Below are 22,689 nucleotides of genomic sequence, written 5' to 3'. Positions count from 1 at the left end.
ATATTTTTATGATACAGCAGCCCCAAGCCCATTTATAGACCAAAAAATAAAAACCAGTGTTAAGGGAGACTCTGCAATTAAATAGGCAAGGTGAGAGAATTAGATCTCTCATTTTACAGGGCAATTGGGATGATAAATGTATGTAAAGGAAATTTGAAATCACTACCCAAGCCCAAAGAATCAGTAATTTTATTACATTAATTCTTTCTCTAATTCTTTCTCTTCCCTGTAGCTAATAAGAACTAATGTTTTGCAAGAATTGTTACATCCTCTTTGGATGACTTCACAAATATTCACTAACCCTCAGTAATCTCTGAGCATTAGGTAGAGGACAGGTATTATGTCCTTTGAGCCTTTCAATTTTCTAAAAACTTTTAAAACAAGTTACTTCAAATCATAATCCGTTTTTAAAATGCCACATTCTGTGGCTGTCTTTCACGATAGATCCCATTCAAGTAGTTACAAACAACAAGCCTGTGTGTTGTTCTCATGTACTCTCTCACTGTCACAGACATCGTCAAGTTCATTATTTTGTGGGTCGTGCTTAACTTGTTTACTTAGGCTTATTGTTCTCTTTGATGGTTAAAGACTTCCCTAAGGCCACAGTCCCCTGGAAACAAAGTATCTGCAATTCCTCCTACTTCAGGGTGGTGCTCTGGAAACAACTAAATGAAATGTTATTTTGCTCTGCTATTAAATTACTGTAAAACTAAGTAAGAAAATTATTTTATCGCTACTAGAAATTATACAAACAGCCACATGGAGGAATTTTGAGTACGGGCTTTTATAGTTTCACAGGGAACAATGAATTCATAGTTGACGTCAACATGGACCTTGAGGAGGTTTTCCTTTCCTCTCCACCTCCAGAAAAGAATTCTCCCTGACTCATTTATCCTCAGTGGTTTTAGCTAGGTTCATGTTATCAATTTTACACCAAAATCTCATGCAGTCTTAGATGAGGGCAGACATAATTTTTAAGAAAGCTTGATGTGGCACGTAGAATACCATATAAAGAGTTTCAAGAAGCGGTGACTAAATTAACTTTGCCATTCGTTTTCTGCCGTAATCATTTCCTTTCCTGTATAATCACTTATTGTCTCTTTGCCTCATATCTCAACTGCTACTTGGATATAAAGGTGATAATGAAAAGAAAGTGTATATAAATTTGAGCTACAGGGTGTAATCCCACATCTTATGGAAAATGCACTTGCAAATTCTGAACTTCAACTCTGAGAACTTAACCCCATGGAAGAGGAAGTCTACCTTTTTTTTTTTTTTTTTCAGGGAAATATCATAGGTTTTTCCAGTGGGCCTGGGTTTTTGTTTTTTGGGTTTTTGTTTCTAATTTGAAGAAAAAAAAATCCCTAAATCTAGCCTATTCCATTTTATTCCTGACTTCAGGTTCCAGAGTGGTAATTGAAGCAGCCTCATACACCTTGGCTGACAGGCTGAGCAGCATTCCTCCGCAGCCTTGATGTCCTCCAGTAGTGACAATGCGCTGAGGCTTTAAGCAGAGAGTAGAGCTTCCCTGATAGCTCTGTTGGTAAAGAATCTGCCTGCAATGCAGGAAACCCCAGGTTCAATTCCTGTGTCAGGAAGATCCGCTGGAGAAGAGATAGGCTACCCACTCCATTGTTCTTGGGCTTCCCTTGTGGTTCAGCTGGTAAAGAATCCGCCTGCAATGTAGGAGACATGGGTTTGATCCCTGGGCTGGGAAGATCCCCTGGAGAAGGGAAAGGCTATCCACCCCAGTATTCTGGCCTGGAGAATTCCATGGACTATCCATGGGGTAGCAAAGAGTTGGACATGACTGAGCGACTTTCACTTTCACTCTAAGCAGAGGGTAACCTCTCTCTCCAGGCTTCGCTCGTGGCTCAGATGGTAAAGAATCTGCCTGCAATGCAGGAGACGCAGGTTGGATCCCTGGATCGGGACGATCCCCTGGAGGAGGGCATGGGCAACCTACTCCAGTATTCTTGCCTGGAGAATCCCATGGGCAGAGGAGCCTGGCAGGTTAAGGTCCAGGAGGTCACAGAGTAGGATGCGACTGAAGTGACTTGGCACGCATGCAGCATTGCCCTCCAGAGGAGGAGTTCCTGATGTGGAGGCCTCGGGTGCTCCACCGGCACCATGACTGCGCCTGCCTCTCAGAGTCTATGACCTCCCTAAGAAGATAGGCACACAGATGCAGGCCAATGTGGACACCAGCGTGTAACTTTCCGTAGACTGGTGTCAGGAACTAAAAGAAGGCAAGAGGCACTTCCCCAAGATGAACCCCAGTCAGAACCTGTGTCCTCAAACCCGCCCCCTAAAAGGAAACCAAGATTCAAAGGAGAAAGTCCGACATGGGTTCTCAGCGTGCCCGCAGGGGACGGGCAGGTATGCTGACAGACTTCGAAAGCTGTTTCCTGAACATGTTGATGATGAACTAAGGGTGTGACCCTGTGTTGCTCTCACCCCACGGCCTGGCTGGTTTACCCTTTTACCTGTGGGCTTCAGCCTATACATGAAGTTTACGTGCCTCTGGTTAACCTCCCTATGTTTCCGTGTCCTCGAGTGCATGATGAGAATGGCAATAATGTCTACCTTGCAGCGTTAGTATAAGGGTTAGGGAGTGCTATATGGAAGCCCCTAGAACAGACCAGACAGTGCTCAGTGAATCTGAGCATTTGCTTATAGTGTAAGGGTTTTAAATTATTAAATAAATATGGACTCAAAGTGATGCAACAGAAGTGAAGCTTGTAGCAAGTTTTCCATCCCTCCCTCCTGCTGAGAGTGACTGAGACAGAAGCCCTGGGTCTGTAGGAGGGTCTACTCTCCACTTCAGGAAAGGGCCATGCCCCTCTCCTTGTCCCTTCTGAGATTCAGGCCTGGGCAGACAAGGAAGCTTCTCCATCATCTTTTTTCCTGCTTTTATTCCCCTGTTTTTCTTGTGTTTTTCTAAATATTGGAAGAGAATAATACAACTAAGCATCTACTTTGTGTCAAATACATATCACTCTTACAAAACACTCCATTTTACATATAAGGAAACTGGCTCAGAGAAGTTTAAAAAAAAAAGTTCCTGAATCTTTTTTTATGGACTTGGAAAGGTTTAGCCTATTATTTACATTATAGTGTAGTATTAAGCTACTGTGTTCTTTCTTGTCCTCATGTATATTCTAATCTGTGAGATACTTTCAAATTATGGAGAGTGGATGCGTGTATAATCTGTCCTCAGAGTGCATTGTGGAACCCATGGCTGTCCCTCCTGTGCTTTTCACTGTTCATCTTTTCACTGTCCATCTCCCGGCCCTATTACCCGAAGAGGCCAAAGCATCAGGTCCTGAGAATGGGCACACTGCTGTGCTGCCATGTCAGAGAGAGGAGAGGGCCCCTTCTGAAACGACACATTTACAACTAAAGAAATGCATCTATTATCTTTTTGAAAGGCGGTCTTCCTGATGGCTTCAGAGTATTTTGAAATAAATCAAAATAGAGGTAAAGTTAGAAGTGTAAATGTGTTTTAGTGCCAAGGAGGATTGCTCTTAATCACTCAGCTCACTTACCTTCCTCCATTCTGAAGCAGTTTTCAGCAGTTGGGGAAAAAAACATGGTCTTGAGAAATTCAGTAAGACCTGTTGGTTCATTGTACCCAGTGAGCCTTTCCTGTCCTGTGGTGCCTAAGTGGTTTGAGGTAATGGGTGGAGATAACTTCAGGCATTTGCTTCTCTCACCTGTGGAGCCCTTTTGCTGCTGAGTATAGAATTCCAGAGACACATGGGTATGGAACTTGAGCTATAAGACTTTTAGTAATAGTCGCAGATCAAATGCTTAACCAGATTGTATGCAAGTCAGTATAAATCCCAAGTCAGAGTTTTAAAATAATAACTTACTGAGTCATGATTTGTACATCTCATATGCTGTATTCCGTAAATCACATGTTGATGGCTAATCAGCAGAACCCAAAGATGCAAATTAGATGATACAATATTTACAGAGAAAATACATATGTAGCTTGCAAAGTAATGATCCTGGATCCTCAGGGTTGCAATTCTACCAAAAAAAAAAAGAAAGAAAAGATACCAGTTGCAATCTGAACTCTCAACATTGTATCCAAGAAAGGAATGAATATAACAATAGAGAGAGTTTCAGGACAGAACTTCGTGGTTAAAGGAGTTTGGACCTTCAAGAGACATGTTTGAGAAAGAATCAGAAGAAATACTAGGTAAGACAAATTAATTATTCTAGTCCTCAAATAATATTCCAGAAGTTAAATTATTAACTCTTTATTTTGTCTGGGTAGAAGAATCTGGTAAGGCAGAAATTCTATCTTGTTCACTGCTGATTTCTTAGCACCTAGCAGAGAAGTGCTTAGTCGTAATAGGAGCTCAGCAAATCTTTATTGAACAAATAAATGAATGAATGAATGTGGTAGGGAGAACTGAGCAAAAGTGAGAGTGTGTTTGTGAGACTTTCTCGCGTTTGTAAAAGTAGAGTTACTGATTTTTCACCTAATTGTTTTCTTTCAGCAGACCAACAAAACAAAGTGTATCACAGATACCCACTGGTTTTATGCTGGGAAAACAGAACCACTTTCTGTTGGATGTAGGCTGCTACATGTTTTGATTCGAGTAGCAATATGGGAGGGTTAAGGTCGACTTTGTAGGATAATCTGGTGCCTGTTTTTGATAGATATCATGAAAATAGACACTTATTTTCAAGATGCTCAAACAGATGATTAGGCAAAAGCTCCAGCAAACCTTGAAACAACAAAAAGGAAAGGTTTTCCCTCTCCCGCTTCCCGTTACTGTACCATCCTGCACAGCTTTCAGCAACCCCACACCCTCCTCCTGGTCTCACCCTTTTCCCAGGTCTCAGCTGGGCCTAGGGAGTACAGCGTGTGTCAGTCTAGCAGATACGGTTCTTGAGAAATCCATTCGGCACCCATGCTCCCGAGCCTCTCTCCAGGGAAGGACGTAACGTGATCTGCAGCAGACGGAGCTGGCCCAGGGAAACAAGCAGTTGGTATGGAATAGAATCCTGGTGCCCTCCTGCTGAAAGGGCCCTCCAACTCTATGCCCACCCTCCCTCCACTGGCTGGACAGTAGAAAGATGTGTCAAAAAACAAATTCCTGGCTGAATGCAGAGAGGATTATATGAATGAGAGATGAGTTCATGCCTCGAGAAGCCTCCGCCATCCCACTTGAATAGAAAGCTAACTTTGAAGCCACTCTGTTCTCCATGGCACGATTTCGTACAGACTCAGCTTCAGAATATGGTTGCCATCTGCTGCCAGCACACAAGACTAAGGAAGTATTGGGGAGGGTAGGAGCGGGCCAGGCAGGAGGGAAAGAAGAGAGACACTCAAAGTGGGCTAATGATCTCCTTTGTGTTGGAGTCCAGGTTTCAGAACATCAGTCCCGTCCTTCAAGAACAAAACGTCAGTGTGTCTTAGACCACACCAGGCGCCGGCACATCAGATAAGACCTGGGCTGTATGGTGCTCGCCGAGCCTTGAGAAGTGCTCAAAGTGAAATTAAAGGAGCAGGCTGAGAAGACTGAAAGGAGAAAGGCTTAGGGTAGAACACAATCAGGAGGGCTCTGCAGATACGTGTTAGGGTTACAGTAGTCCAGAAACGAATCTACTAATTAAAGGGCCAGAAAATGCTACAGAGAACAGAAATCAAAGGATATGAGAAGAAATGAGACACTTCTCCCTATACTTTGAATACATGGTGATCCTTTAGTAGAAACTCAGGGTGAAAGTGACCTGGCTGTTGTGTCCTGTTGAGGATTTAAACAGCTGATTAAGAGTTGCAGATGGTGTACTAGAGGCATGGCTGTGTGGTCCTTTAAAAACAGAAAAGGCTGTTAAGCAAAGCCAAGCAAGACCAGAGAACATCTCTGCAAGGCAGTGACTAGCTCGTGGATCTTCATAGTTTCCCTGATATTATCTGTATAAATAATTGGTTATGGCGCAGAATCATACTGCTAATTTATATCCTGAAATGACATGCCAGAGAATAATTATTAATCTGGGGTATATACTAGTGAAAAAAACATTACCGTTAATTTTGCTTTTGAGAAAGTTCAGCTAGTTGAAAGCAAGTACTCTTATAGTCAGTAGTAGTTTTGAATCTCCAGTTTGAGAATTTGCAAGGTGGGGAGATAGAAATCCTTTTGGCCATACAAGGAAATAATCTCATCAACGATGTGTGTAATATAAGCATTGACAATCCTAAGCATGCAAAAATCACTTTAGGGAGCACGAAGTGATAGCCCAGCAGTATGTCACACCCAGTGCCTTGGTGTGGCCAAAACAGTTTATTTGTTGCTGCGTGAGCTCTGGCCTTGACTCCTGTCTGCCATCAGGAACAAGTCACACAACTGTGACTCAGCCACAGTTAGAATATTAGTAATGCCCTTAATCTATCTTGTATACTCTTTCTCCTTAGGAACCCTAGTCTATTTGTCCTACAACATTCCTTGTGAAGCACAAGTATCTTTCTTTTACACGTGGGATAACTAGTTCCCCAAGGAATAACTTAATTCTTTGTCTCTAAATATGAAATGATTGATAACCATTATATGGCACAGCTCATTTTACTATTTTTCACATTATTTCAGGTTTCCCAAGCAAAGGGCATATTTTATCTTTCTCATTATTATTTTTAATTGGTTTTCAGAAAACTTGAGATAAAAACAGAATTTAACAAATATCCCATGGAGATATTTGGTGTTCTCTTTCCTTTCAAGAATAAATTAAGACCTTCTCCACTCCTCTCTCCTGACTCTCTCGGCAGATAGTCAAAATCCCATGCCAATTTTCAAATGAATAAGGGTTCATTCTATTAGCTGGATCACAGTCCCCCTACTAAGGAAGCCCAGCCTTGTAAATTCATGTCTGGAATCTGCAGAAGTTACTTTTGATTATAAACTTTAACAGTATGACCTGAAGGTTTTTAAACAGTACTAATATGTGACCTGGTTATGAGTTCAGCAATAAATTTCTACCCGGTATGCGAGAGGCCAAAGAGAAACCAGTGTCTTTTATTCTCTCTGGTGACCCACAGCAAATGTTGCATATTTACTTTGTAAATGAGGACACCCAGTGGCCACCAAGTGAAAATATTCTAAACAATCCCTGACAATGTTTATGCAAATATAAATACCCATTGTCAAAGCTGATTGGTAGATCATCTCTGTAACATCTGTTACCAAGCAGTTGAGCTTCCCTAAGTTAAGCAAGAGTGGTGGGAGTTTGGTCTGATCGCTTTGGTACCACTTCACAGATTGGCCATCTCTTCTCATTTTGAGTTGCAAAGTGTGGCTCAGCTTTGAGTTCCACTGCACCTTCACATGACTTGAGGCCCCAGTGAGCTGCCTCTTGGGGGTAATGGAACCAAAGAGATGTGGATGGTATGACGTGTCAAAAATCACAAATGAAGGAGCACAGATTGTGGGAAATGCAGTGAACACATAAAAACCCACTTGCCTTAGAGCTTGAATTCATACTGAACACTGAACTTCCCCAATGAGAAGGCGTGCTGCGATAAAGGACAGGGGGAACAGCATTGCCCACAACTGCAGGGGTGAAAATAGCCCTGGGCCTAGAGCCTGTAGACACAGCTCAGAGAAAAGGGGCATCCTCAGGACCCATACGTTGTCATCAGCACATCTGGGATATGCAGGGGAGAAATGAGCAAACAAATGCTTAGATGAGACCTACTCAGTGGAAAGAAGTGTGGTGGGCAACGTGAGGATTCGATGATCTGTGATGAAGCTGTAGTTATAACAAGGCAAGGTACCAGCCTCCAGGAAGCTGAGAGCCTTCTTATAGATATAATATGTGTTTAGTCGCTCTGTGGTATCTGACTCTTTATGACCACATGGACCATAGCCCACCAGGCTCCTCTGTCCATGGGGATTCTCCAGGCAAGAATACTGAAGTGGGTTGCCATACCCTCCTCCGGGGGATTTTCCCAAGCCAGGGATCGAACCCAGGCCTCCCACATGCAGGTGGATTTTTTACCATCTGAGTCCCCAGGGGAGCCCAAGAAAACTGGAATGGGAAGCCGATCCCTTCTCCAGGGGAACTTCCTGACCCAGGATCAAACCCGGGTCTCCTGCATTGCTGGCAGATTCTTTACCAGCTGAGCTATCCGGGAAGCCCTCTCATAGAAGTCAGGCACAAATGAAGAAAAATGAAGACATAATAATCAATGGCATACTCTTAAGGACTATGAGAAAGTTCTGATCTATCCTACAACGTTGAGGTACAAGAAATGTTTCCTTACTTTTCTATAGAAAATTAAACCAAGGTCCCTATTAGTAAGGTTAGTCACGTTTCAGGGCTTCCTTCCCTTCTCTAGACTTGTACAAGACTCATGAAATCTAGGGAGGGGTCAGAGTCTTAGTCTATAATAGTCTTCATCATCAGTATTACTTGTCTACCTAACGAAGTTGCCAGTTTGACTGGTCCATCTGACTGCCCAGCACTGCTGTAGTCATGGTCTTTACTACTTAGTATGGGCCCAGCCCAAAATCATCATTGTCCCTCCCAAGTGAGTGCCTTTTTATTTCTAGCCTCCAAAAGTACGCCAAGCAGTCAACCCAACTGGAGTCATGTACCTCACATTTGGCACCTTCCTCATTTGAGGGGAAGTTTGGGCTCAGAAGCAACAACTACCAAGGGAGCCCAGAAATGAGGGCAAGACTTGGTCTTTCTTAATTGCCTTATTATTGTGAAAGTTTTATAGTTCCATTAAAAAATAGAAATTAGTGTTTCAGTTTCTTACCTCACCATCAGTGGGAACTAGGAAAAGAAAGAACTCAGGATGGAGTTCAGTAATCACAGACAGCTCCACAGAAAAGAAAAAATTTTGAATTGGGTTCTCAAATGGTAGCTAAGATTTGTTAAGTAGAGAAAGCACAATAATCTTAGGACTCGGGACAAATTCAGCAGCAGAAGAGAATTAAGAATGAATGAATGTGCTACATCAAGATATTTGCAAATGCAGGAGACACGGGTTCAGTCCCTGAGTTGGGAAGATGCCCCGGAGAAGGGAATGGCAACCCCCTCCAGTATTCTTGCCTGGAGAGTCCCATGGACAGAGGAGCCTGGCAGGCTACATACAGTCTAGTCTACAGGGTCATAAAGAGTTGGACTCCACTGAGCAACTAACACACAGCTTCTTGAATTCATGCAGAGATTTTATCTGGGGAAAAATGAGAAAATAAGATCAAATCAAATTGGTGAAATAAGTCAAGATAATTAAAATGTTACCTAGCAATAGAAGACTCTTAAACAGCTTAATATCTTTTATCCTATAATATGTAAACAATATAATAAAATATTATATAAAAGATACAATCAAGAATATCATAAAAATAAGATTAAAATATAGTACCTTACTCCTAATTAGAATAATCGCAAATTATACCTTCCACTTCACTTACTTACCAGTGCTTTCCAAGTTTTTAAGTTCTAACAATGTTTATTTAGACTCTTCTTCATCTCAGCATGAGCCAAAAAGGAACTTACATCTTATTTTTTCTTAAGGAAATCCTGTGCCTGCTTTTATAATCTATTACCCTAGGTGGGCTGTTGAGATGTAGTTTCTGCTACTTTCTTAAACTGGCCCACATCAAATCACCTCCATTCTGTCTTAATCAGTTATCCAGCAAAACAAATTTACCTCTTTCCTTGGCTTTTCCTTGTTACTTTGAGAAGCTGTATGCTGTATGTCAGTCATGTCCAACTCTTTGCAACCCCATGGATCGTAGCCCATCAAGCTCCTCTGTCCATGGGATTCTCCAGGCAAGAATCCCACTGGAGTGGGTTGCCATTTCCTTCTCTAAGGGATCTTCCTGATCCAGGGATTGAATGCGGGTCTTCCACATGGTAGAAGGCCTTCATTCCTCAGAACAGTCTTTCATGGCTCCAGTCCACACTTTCCATACCGAAAAAGTTTATCCATCTCCTGCCAACAGAGAGCAATGCTTAAAAACTGGTTGTCACAATGAAAGCAGCTTATTTTTTTCTAGGGAGACACAAGCAAAGAGAGCATGAATCTGAATGTCTGCTTCGAAAGCAGTCTCAGAACAGTGAGCGGCAGAGGAAGTTTTGTGAATTGAGGCGCTCTGTGATTATTTTAGTCAAAAAGCTTTTGTAAAATGACACTGTAGGGTTCTGTTTTCTCCCTTATTGAAGTTCAGATAAAAGTTTTCCCAAAGTGGAAAAATTAATTTCTTACCTAACTATACTTCGTCACCAGTTGATGATATTTTTCAAAGGAGTACCTCAAGTCACTGCAGTTAAAATTTTGTTTTTCCTCTAAAAACTAAGTATATGATGATGAAGAGATCAAAAGGGGAATAGATAAGTAAAAAGATGCTGGTTTTTATAGAAACACTTTTTAAGCGTACAGTTTCCTCCGAAGCAAAATAAAGGACTTATTAGCTATGCATTTGAATATATAGACCCTTCTGTCAAAGCCAAGTTCAGACTGCATACTTTGTGAATTTAAGTAGATCCTTTTGTTCATTTTTTTATCCCACCCACAGATGCAGTATCTCTGTGTTTTTGTTCCTCAGGTTTAGTGAACAAAGGAAAAGGTTACAATAGGGCAGCAGCTAAATTTGTAAGGAAAGAGCTTTGGGGGGGCGGGGTGGAATCCAACCCCTAAAGGTGTCTCAAAAGGTTTACAACATAAGAGGATTTAAAGGCATCAACCTCAGATTTCATTGACTTTTTCCCTTAGTCCCAGCAGGTCCTCCCTCTTCAAGAAGAAGCCATTTCATTTCAGCTTTAGAATGAGGGCATAGGTGTCTTTCAGAATGTTGTCTAGGATTATAGCTATCCAATGCCTTTGTTCACAGAGTTAAAACTTAGCTTTCGCCACTTGTACTGGAAGAGGGTAAAGGTATTTGAACTTTAAGTCTTTTGTTCCACTGGAATCAGATGCTCAAAGTATGTAAATTCATAAAGTATGTAGCTTGATAATACCCCAAAATGAAGTGTTAACTTATGTTTATAATTGGTCCCATAAAGTTGATGTACAATTATTTGTTGATCAATTGTTTGATAATAAACTCACCTCATAACTAAAAGGATTTAAGTTGGCTTGAAAAAATATTCAATACATTAATAAATAGGAAAATATATTTGTATATGACTATAAAAAGAAATCTGAATAGAAGTGAAATAAGGAGTTGAATGAGGGTGAGGGTAAATTTTACATAGAAGAGTGCACCATAGGTCCTACATAGTTGCTAAAGTGTGGCCTAATTTTATTTTTACTCTTTCAAGTAAAAATTTAATGTTAATTCATCACAAAACTTTCATTTATTCATTTATGTATATACATTTATTCATACAACTGTAATGCTGATACTGGTCCCTTCTTTGATTTTATAGTTATATAAGTATATGAAATATGCATTTTAGAATAACTTTTTATTTTTTATACAGTTTTTATGGAGAAGGACTTGGTGACCCACTCCAGTATTCTTGTCTGGAAAATCCCCTGGACAGAGGAGCCTGGCGAGCTACAGTCCATGGGGTCAAAAGAGTCAGACATGACTGAGCAACTCAACAACAAACATACAATTTGTAAAGTTTACTTTCCATTTACAGAATATTAGCTATATTCCCCACGTTGTACAGTACGTCCTGGAGCCTGTCTTACACCCAGTAGTTTGTACCTCTCACTTCCGCACACCCTATGCCACCCTCCCCCGTGGGTAACCACTAGTTTGTTCTCTGTATCTGTGAGTCTGCTTCTTTTCTGTTATAGTCACTAGTGTGTTGTACTTTTTGTATTCCATATATAAGTGATATCATACAGTATTTGGGAGAAGGAAATGGCAACCCACTCCAGGATTCTTGCCTGGAGAATTCCATGGAAGAGGAGCTTGGTGGGCTATGGTCCATGGGGTCGCAGAGCATCAGACAGGACTGAGTGACTATTATTCAATCATTCATACAGTATTTATCCTTCTCTATCTGACTTATTTCACTTAGTATAATGCCCTCCAAGTCCATCTATGTTTCTGCAAATGGCGAAATATTATTCTTTTTATGGCTGAATAGTATATATTATATATGTGAAAGTGTTAGTTGCTCAGTCGTGTCTGACTCTTTGTGACCCCATGGACTATAGCCCACCAGTCTCCTCTGTCCATGGAATTCTCCAAGCAAGAATAGTGGAGTGGGCTGCCATTTCTTTCTCCAGGGGATCTTCCTGACCCAGGGATCAAACCCAGGTCTCCTGCATCCCAGGCAGATTCTTTACCATTTGAACTACCTGGGAAGCCTGGGTATATATACATATATGCTGCTGCTAAGTCACTTCAGTCGTGTCTGACTCTGTGCAGCCCCATAGATGGCAGCCCACTAGGCTTCCCCGTCCCTGGGATTCTCCAGGCAAGAACACTGGGGTGGGTTGCCATTTCTTTCTCCAATGCATGAAAGTGAAAAGTGAAAGTGAAGTCGCTCAGTGGTGCCCAACTCTTAGCGACCCCATGGACTGTAGCCTACCAGGCTCCTCTGCCCATGGGATTTTCCAGGCAAGAGTACTGGAGTGGGGTCCCATTGCCTTCTCCGATATATATATATATACACACATATGTGTATATATATATATGTGCTTCTTAAGGACCTTTAAATACTTAAAATGTGCTCCAGAATGAATGAAGTTTCATTACATGCATGAATTAATATATGAATGAAAATTCAAGTAATACAAAACATACCTAACCAAAATATTGAGATCATAAATTAAAAATCATTAGTAATTTTAATATTTCCATCTATCTGAAATAATAACCAGTAAAGTTTCATACAGAGTGCTCCCAACTTTTATAGGTTGTATATGGCTCAGATGGTAAAGCATCTGTCTACAATGCAGGAGACCTGGGTTCCATCCCTGGGTCGGGAAGATTCTCTGGAGAGGGAAATGGCAACCCACTCCAGTACTCTTGCCTAGAAAATCCCATGGACGGAAGAGCCTGGGGCAGGCTACTGTCCATGGGGTTGCAAAGAGTCAGACCCGCCTGAGCAACTGAAAAAAAAAAAATATATATATATATATATGTATGTATATATATATATATATATATATATATATATATAACTGAAAATATGTTTGAAAGTCACATTTCTAAAAATTGAAGAATTGATTTCAGTTTTAGGAGAAGAATTCTGTTACCAATCATAAAAAAAAAAAAAAAAGATGGAATAGCTAATGGTTCCTGTAATCCAGGCTACGACAATCTGGAAGACAGGGAAAACTCTCATTGGGAGATAGCTCAAAGCACTCCCTGCTCACCAGGAATGGGTAAGCGTATGAGGCATCTCCTTCTCAAACGGTGATGACCTTCCCACAGCTCACTTACAGAGGCAGTGAGAGCAGAGATATGCTAGGTGTATGGAGCCAGGGGGCTTCCCAGGTGGTTCAGGGGTAAAGAACCTGAAAGAACCTGCCTGCCAAGCAGGAGACATGAGTTTGATCCCTGGTCAGGAAGATCCCCTGGAAGGAAATGGCAACCCACTCCAGTGTTCTTGCCTGGAAAATCCCATGGACAGAGGGCCCTGGTGGGCTACAGTCCATGGGATAGCAAAAGAGACAGATACAACTTAGTCACTGAACAACAACAACAGATGGAGCTAGGGTAGAGGAAAGTCTTGCTCTGCCTACTGCTTCCCACTTGCATTAGTGATTTCCTCAGAGCCACCCTGTGAAGACGCCAGGGAGATAGAGAGAGGAGGGACATACAGGACCATCTGCTCTAGATGGTGGAATCTGTGAGCAAGCAACCCCTACCTCCCGTGGTGCAGAGACTCAGCAAGTGTCTACCCCAGGGAAAGAGGTAAAACAGACATGACTGAGGTCAGGCATCTGGCAGGACAACAGATGTAGATTTGGGGAGAAAGGGGCCTTAGTTGCACATGTACCCCAGCTTTCTCCAGTAAAAACTGGATTCTTCCCAATGGGATCAGCTTGGGAAGTAGCACCAAAATGTGAAAGTTCAACATGATCACTCATCCCCTGATAATATGAAAGAGCAACTTCGGTGTGCTATTGAGCACAATCTGGGAAAGGGAGTGATAAGAGGCTGGGTGGAGGCCTGCCACCTGGCCCTGTTTCATGTGCTGACCCACTTAGCACACATGAGCCTGGTGGCCCAGATTGAAAACTCAAGGGCTCTTTGGCCCTGACATTTGACTTCGGTCTGTCAACCAAAATTCATCTTGGTTTTAATTTGAGAGCTAGTGTTTCTTTCCCAGCCACAGAGTCTTCCAATTCCCATCTCTCTCTACAGCATCTCGCCCTTGCACTAGTCTCATTTTATAAATCTGGACTGAGAAAGGACTGGATTTCACACCTAATTAAAAGAGATTGTATTGCCTGCTGTTTCCTTTTCTTATTCCTTTTCCCTTGTGAACAGGCAGCGTTTTTATTCTGGTGCTTAGTCCTATCCCTGAACACCCGCCATTTCAGGGACAGGCAGGAGCTGGGTTCCTACGACATAGATAGCCAAGCCCTCCATCAGCTATTTCACCACGAGCAGAATCCCCCTCCGGTGTTCACTCCTGCCTCAGCCTCATCCATACTGTGCTCATCCGCAGATCACAATCACTTAGAGTACATGATCACATTCAGGAATAGAATTCCTTGCGTGTTCCAGTGAATGCCATCACAGGCTGACTCTATATTTTTTACTCTAGTGGAAAGAAGATGGGTTACTATTTTAAAACACCCAGAGAACTATTTTTGTCAGTTTTTTTTTTTTTTCATTTTACCCCATCAGTTCTATGTTCACACCACCATGGGGGATTTTTGGAGGGAAGGGGGGAGGAAGTGTATCATGGCTTCCCCAGATGCACAAAATCTTTGTAAAGTTGTATGGTTTTGTAGAGTCGAAGGTTGGTTTTTTTTGTTTTTTTTTTTTTTGAATAGCCCAAATGCCTATTCACTGCCAATCTAAGAAAGAATGGAGTTAGCATTTTCACACCATTCCTTCCTATACAGTCTCTGAATAACCATCTAATCAAGATTTGTTTTCAATGGGGAACAAATCTTCTACAGTAGAGTATTTCAGATTTATTCCATTGGAATCTATACATTAATGCCCACTGGATGAAAAGGACCTGTTTCACAAAAGCCTGGACATTGCCTTGCCGTGGCAGAAACTCTTTCCCACTGTATTAGTGTTAAAAATGAAAGAAAGCCTGGGAAAGGACTTGCTTCAGCATTGTGTGCTGGAGGGCCGAGGCATGCTTGAATGGACCGGCAGGGTCCCCCGTCGCATCTGTACACATATCAGCAAAAACCAATTCAGCCTTTCACGGCTGCTCACTGTGGTGCAGGACCAGTGCACTCAGAGATCTTTAAAAATTGTGTCTGCAAAAATCCAACTAGGTTTGTCAGGTCAGGTTGTATATGTGTGCAGGTTCAAGTTTGTCTCTGTGGTTTTTAATGAAGTTGGCAACAGCATTACTGAAAAAAATCATAACTCGGATTATTTAGCAGACAGTTTTTTGTTATTATTGCTATAGATTTACCTGATTATTTAGACTTGAGTAGATCAACCCAACAAGCAGTTTGAACTTTTTTTCATGAGTTTGTGTGTGTGTGTGTGTGTGTGCATGTATCTACGAATGTGTGTGATATAATGACAGCTCTTATTGGTGACCATATCCATCTCTACAGCAAGCTCCATCATCACTTTCTGTGTCTTTATCTTTTCTTCTATGTTCTGAGAATTAGATGGCCCTCAGTCTTTGGGTAATCCAGGTTTGATTTGTCAGTGATCCAGTATCATGTGATAAGAAGAGCATCAAAGGAGCATGGGTTCTAATCCCACCTCAGCCACTTACTAGCTCTGGAAAACCTTGGGCTAGTCATTTAGATACTTTGAAACCCTCAACTTCCTTTTACATCAAATAGTAATAATAGGACCTGTCCTGAAAATATATAGGATTGTTATAAAGAGTAAATGAGTTTACACCTGTGAAAGAGTTTGTACACTGTAAAATGCTACATGGTTATTAATCATTATGATAATTGTGATTGAGCTTCTTCCCAGAATTATCAGAAGGAAGACAATTCTTTGTCATATATGACAACTCAAGTGATATAGCTGTGACTGCTGCTATGAGCAATTGTGTGTTTAAAGAGTGTTTTTACCTGTGTGGAAAAAAATTTTAATAAATCCATCCTACTCAGAGACTTAGCCAATTTTAGTGCCTACCATTTTACTTAAATGAAAGAGACCTTGGTGATAGTCAAATTGTATATAGAAACCTCTACATTTTAGTGCCAGAACTCTCTTTTATCTCTTGCATTGTTCTATTTATAAGTTTTTAAAAATGTGCTTTATCAGATGACTGAGGCTGTGAGACAGCACGCTAATTTATGGACAGGTATATAAGTAGCTGGAGGGTACACTGGACAGGCCTTATTACACACCTTTATGGCAGACCTGTACCTAAGAACCGGGCATCATTCAGGGGCAAAGCATGCAATACAGTGAAGCAGAAAAGAGTGTGAACTCTAGACACAGACTGCTGGGTTCAAATGCCAGCTTGACCACCAACTACCTGTGTGGGCCTTGAGTGGTTTCCCAGTTCCTCTGGCCTCAGTTTCCTCATCTGAAATATGGGGATAATACTACTACTGACATCATAGGATTGTTGTGAGGACTCAATGAAATAATGTATATAAAGTAGTTAAAACTTGACACTCTTAAAAAAATTGCTCTTATTATTATCACAGTGCACAAGCATGAGGGACTCAGTAAGACATTAGAATATGATCTGCTGACTGATTTCCTAAATTTTCCTTTTTAGGTTTTTGGGGCCTTCCTCTGGTGCTGTGTTTTGTATTAACAGTTATAGGGGATTCACCTTGATTCCTTAACTTGTCAAGGACAATCGTTTTATATAAAAGGAAAAATAGAAACAGTCATCTCATGAAACATTTTAGATAACAGACCTAATAGAAATTGGAAGGAAAAGGAATTCTCTTATGTGAAAATTTGCACAAATCATATCACTCAAAGATAACATAGAACCTGTAGGCAGCATTTATTAAGTTTAGTGGATTTCTGTGAGGCTGACGGAATGTAAAGTTGGGAGCAAAGGAAATGAATGAGTATATAAGGATGCAGTCACAACAGCTGAACTCAGAATGAGGAGATGGATTGTACCAAAGTAGAAAAGCTAGTTGAGCTCAGACTTCTCTGCGCAGGTCCTCTTTCCTAAGGCAGAGGAGAAAGAACCTGAAAAGGTGGGCATTCCTCTGTGTGCAGGCCATTACCTCTGGGTTACCTCTAACAAGACACAGGGATCTGGGTCACACCAACAATCCATACCTAGGTCACCTAGTTTTGAAAGCCTACTTACTTGACCTCCCTCAAGCTGATCATTCAGTTGTGAAGGCAAGAATGGGGAATGACTGAAGAATGACTTGGAGAGAGGGATTCTTTAGAGAATAGGAAAACAATAGGAAAGCCCTCAGCCTAGTGTTATAGACACTTGTTTTCCTTCTCAATCTGGGCTCTAGGTGTTACCAACCTATCCCTTGTCTGTACAGCCTAGGATATAAGGGTGGCAATAGGTCAGGCTGTCCACGTGTGCCACGTTTCAGACTGCTGCCTTCCTCCTGGCAACTGTCTGATATATCCTTGCAAGAGCAAAGAGCACCCAATTCCTGAGATAACTGAACATCCCACTCCAGGTTAACCCTACTGTCCCGACCTGCTTACTAACAGTTTTCCCAAGTGCCCAGTTTGAATGACAAATATGGTCACCTCCTAGTGTATTCTAGTCTTTCAGGTCAACACTGCCATCTTTGACCTTTCTGACGTTTCTTCTTCCTTAAGCCTCAGAAAATTTAGACAACCACCATATAACATACAACACCCTAAAAAGTACTCAAACAGGTCTCACCAAAGAGATAAGAAAAATGTAGATACAGACAGTGGGCAAGTGCTCCTTTAGCAAGAAGATTGCATTCTAGAGCCTGTCCCTCCACTGGAAAACTCTGTGGTAGCAATTTGATGTCTATCTTAGTCTAAGATGAATTTTCCAAGAATTTTTGCATATGTGGTGTGGATTTGTGGAATGTGCCATGTTAATTAACAGGAAGGGAATTAAATATTATGGTCTATGAATAAAATAAGGAATTTTGATAAAGTGAGAAAAATACAAGCTTTCCCAAAGGACCTGGGCTTAGGCCTGTCTAAAGAGGAGGCAGAGTTTCCTGAGAACAAGTCTTCATTTGCCTTTTGGTTCTTATATGCTGAAGCCGTAGGAATAGCAGGCAATGACCGATCTATTTTTTAGACTGCTGTACTTCAACTGACAACCCTGGCTGAAGGTCTAGGGGGTCAATTATGGATTCAGTACCCCCAAATAGCTGGGGCCCTGTTGCAACAAAATCCAAGGCCTTGTTACCATAGGGCGTCATACCCACAGGTCGACCTGATGCAAAGCATATCCATCTTGCCAGAGAGCCTGCTTGTGTCTGCAAAGGGGTGCTGCTAGGAGCCATGAGCATTGCCCACCTGAGACCCAAATGTTAGGAATGCAGCCAGCTCGCTCTGACCCACGCCCTGTGTTGTGTCTGTCTCCCCGTGCAGGTGACATCAGTTGCAAGGGGATGACCGAGCGCATTCACAGCATCAACCTTCACAACTTCAGCAATTCCGTGCTCGAGACCCTCAACGAGCAGCGCAACCGTGGCCACTTCTGTGACGTGACGGTGCGCATCCACGGGAGCATGCTGCGTGCACACCGCTGCGTGCTGGCCGCCGGCAGCCCCTTCTTCCAGGACAAGCTGCTGCTGGGCTACAGCGACATCGAGATCCCGTCGGTGGTGTCGGTGCAGTCGGTGCAAAAGCTCATTGACTTCATGTACAGCGGCGTGCTGCGCGTCTCACAGTCGGAAGCCCTGCAGATCCTCACGGCCGCCAGCATCCTGCAGATCAAGACGGTCATCGATGAGTGCACGCGCATCGTGTCGCAGAACGTGGGCGACGTGTTCCCGGGGATCCAGGACTCAGGCCAGGACACGCCACGGGGCACCCCCGAGTCGGGCACCTCGGGCCAGAGCAGCGACACCGAGTCAGGCTACCTGCAGAGCCACCCGCAGCACAGCGTGGACAGGATCTACTCAGCGCTGTACGCCTGCTCCATGCAGAACGGCAGCGGCGAGCGCTCCTTCTACAGCGGCGCCGTAGTCAGCCACCACGAGACTGCGCTCGGCCTGCCCCGCGACCACCACATAGAAGACCCCAGCTGGATCACGCGCATCCACGAGCGCTCGCAGCAGATGGAGCGCTACCTGTCCACCACCCCCGAGACCACGCACTGCCGCAAGCAGCCCCGGCCCGTGCGCATCCAGACGCTGGTGGGCAACATCCACATCAAGCAGGAGATGGAGGACGACTACGACTACTACGGGCAGCAGAGGGTGCAGATCCTGGAGCGCAATGAGTCCGAGGAGTGCACGGAAGACACCGACCAGGCCGAGGGCACCGAGAGCGAGCCCAAGGGCGAGAGCTTCGACTCGGGCGTCAGCTCCTCCATAGGCACCGAACCCGACTCCGTGGAGCAGCAGTTCGGGCCGGGGGCGGTGCGGGACAGCCAGGCCGAACCCGCCCAACCTGAGCAGGCCGCGGAAGCCCCGGCTGAGGGCGCCCCGCAGCCGCACCAGCTAGAGACCGGTGCCTCCTCCCCTGAAAGAAGCAACGAGGTGGAGATGGACAACACGGTGATCACTGTCAGCAACAGCTCCGACAAAAGTGTCCTGCAGCAGCCTTCGGTCAACACGTCCATCGGGCAGCCATTGCCAAGTACCCAGCTCTACTTACGCCAGACCGAAACCCTCACCAGCAACTTGAGGATGCCTCTGACCTTAACCAGCAACACGCAGGTCATTGGCACAGCCGGTAACACCTACCTGCCGGCCCTCTTCACTACCCAGCCGGCGGGCAGCGGCCCCAAGCCTTTCCTCTTCAGCCTGCCGCAGCCCCTGGCAGGCCAGCAGACCCAGTTTGTGACAGTGTCCCAGCCCGGCCTGTCGACCTTTACTGCACAGCTGCCAGCGCCACAGCCCCTGGCCCCATCCGCAGGCCACAGCACAGCCAGTGGGCAGGGCGAAAAAAAGCCTTATGAGTGCACTCTCTGCAACAAGACTTTCACCGCCAAACAGAACTACGTCAAGCACATGTTCGTACACACAGGTGAGTGCGGCCAGGCTGGAAGCCTGGCAGCAGGGGGAGAGGCCGAGGGGGCTGGGGGAAGGGAGGGGCAGGACCTGTAGGTGGAAGGGAAAGTAGGAGTCATCTTTCAGATTTTACAGAAAGCCATATTGTAAACCATCTTCTAGAAGCCCCAAGTATGCCCCCATCCCACGAACCAAGCATCCTTCACCAAAAGACAAAATCACAGAAACCCGTTGTGGGAAAGGGCCAAATGAGAAAACCTGATACAGAATTTGCAGGCACAACATCCTTTAAATACATGGAACTTTGAAACATATTTTTGATCCTAGATGTTTAGAAGTGGAAAAGTCCTTGGAGATCACATACTCCAGTCACCTCATTCTACAGACCCAAGTCATATAGGCCAGACAGGAATAAGGCTTTTGGTTTGTATTAAGTTTCATATGAACCAACAGCTTGAAGAGGCCACAACAAGGCTAATGCCAGTGGAGGCTACACTTATGGTCCCTGAAATGAAGAGGGGTGATAAGCTCACTCTGTTTTCTAGTGCTGGTTCTCTGCTTCCCACATCTAGAGACCACAATCAGTTCTGGGTTCTCCTGTTTAAAAGGCCAGTAGACTCTTTGGGGCACACTCAGAGGAGTATGATTAAGATGGAAAGGGCTGTGAAGCCATGGCATATGAATCATGTTTGAAGGTGCTAGAGGTGTTTGGCAGTACGTAGGTTTGAACTGAAAGTGCCTACTGAGCTTTGTCAGCTTGGCAAAATTACTTAACATTTCTATACATTAGTTTCCTTGTCTATATGATGGGGATAATAGTGATGGTAGTACTGTTTTGAGGATTAAATGAATTAATCCATATGAAGTTCCTAAAGCACTCTCCAGCACACAATAAACATTCTATAAATGGTAGCTCTTGTTCACACTTTTAGGATTATTTAAATGATTTGAGGGAAGATGCATTAAGTTTGTTCTGTTTGTGTTCACATATATAGAAATGGACCAATGATTAGAAACTATAAAGATAATTTAATTAAATAAAAGAGGAAGTTTAAGCAGAGATGCTCCAAAGATAGGTAGACAACCTCCAAAGGGAGCATGAGTTCCTATAATTAGAGGTGTTCAAGGAGAGAATGGGTGATCATTTCATAGTGATTTGCTATAGAGGGGATTCAGTTATCCATCAGGTGAGTAGTTAGGCAAGATAGTGCTTCATCCCTGGAGCCCATGATTCTAGAGCAAAGATCTCCTGACCTCCCAGCCAGTGAGTGCCCTTTCCTAGTTCTACAATGGACCAGACAGAAGCAAGAACTCCATGGATGCTCCTCCATATAAGGGACTATATATGTGATATGATTTCACATGGATTCTCTTATACTAAAAGTAACTAACTCAGGGATGATCACCATATTTGAAATTCCTATTATGACAGTCATAATTCCTATGAGGAATTATATATAATTATATAATTCCTATTATGAGGAATTATCGACACGATGGACATGAATTTGAGAAGGCTCCGGGAGTTGGTGAGGGACAAGGAAGCCAGGCGTGCTGCAGTCCATGGGGTCGCAAAGAGTCGGACACAACTGAGCGACTGAACTGAACTGAACTGATTAGGAGAGTCATTCATCTGCTCACCCTCTAGTTCTAGAATATCTCTGTTAAATGACAAATAAATTGTCAGGGGAATGTTACATACCTGAATTACAATACGTGAAAATAAGTGAGCTCCTCAAAGCAACCTTGTTTCTCAGGTCAGCCAGCAGGACTAGCTAGGGGATAGGACATAAAGCAGATCAGCTTAAATTGGGGAATAGAAGGGAAGGACTACAACAGACATGCCAACATGGAAGTGAACAACGGAAGCAAAACATTACTTAAGACGAAATTTTCCTTCTGTGCAGTTCAGCTTAAGTCAGAACAATATGTAAATCTGTGTATGTGCCCTTGTGTGAATCAGTTCTTAAAGATGACAGTTTTCATACCTCTAAAAAACATAGTGACTACTACTGAATTTAGGAGAAAAATCAGGTAGTGGTAAGTCACTGTATTTACTTAGGGTAAATGTGAATATCTAATAACCTGAGGTCAACCAAGGACATTTTCCGTGTGGTATGGTATCATCATTATTTAGTAAATTAATCAAATAGTAATATTTTTATTTACAGGGTATTCTCCCATAGTTTATGTCCTTTCCTCCTCTGAGCACCTACCTTGTAAATCCATCAAATTAAGGATTAAGGGGGGGAAAAGAGACCATTTGTGGAGATGTATTCTTAACCAAAGTTGACATCTCTGGTCTTGGATCCATGAATGTTTCTACTCTCCCCATCTTTGCATCTCTTCCAGTAGACCAAGCAGATATAAAGTTTACTCTATTAGATCACATGTCAAAATAAGGCTTTAAATCTGGGGCATAACATTTTTGGTGTACTACAGAAAATTGTCTCTTTGGTGTATGAACATAT

At 43.0% G+C, this 22,689-nt stretch overlaps 1 protein-coding gene across 15 annotated transcripts in view; it reads left to right on the top strand.

Moving 5' to 3' along the window:
• The window catches only part of ZBTB20 (zinc finger and BTB domain containing 20), an 848,072-nt gene that overhangs the window by 809,372 nt on the left and 16,011 nt on the right, over positions 1-22,689 (top strand). For all 15 annotated transcript variants that reach the window (XM_018040121.1, XM_018039867.1, XM_018040637.1 and 12 more), the window contains one exon: positions 18,630-20,234. In XM_018040121.1, coding sequence (XP_017895610.1) covers positions 18,630-20,234 — 1,605 coding nt within the window. The remainder of the gene's footprint in view (positions 1-18,629; positions 20,235-22,689) is intronic.

Source organism: Capra hircus, chromosome 1 (assembly GCF_001704415.2).
Source record: "Capra hircus breed San Clemente chromosome 1, ASM170441v1, whole genome shotgun sequence".
NCBI lineage: Eukaryota > Metazoa > Chordata > Mammalia > Artiodactyla > Bovidae > Capra > Capra hircus.
This window is presented reverse-complemented; position numbering and strand designations above follow the sequence as displayed.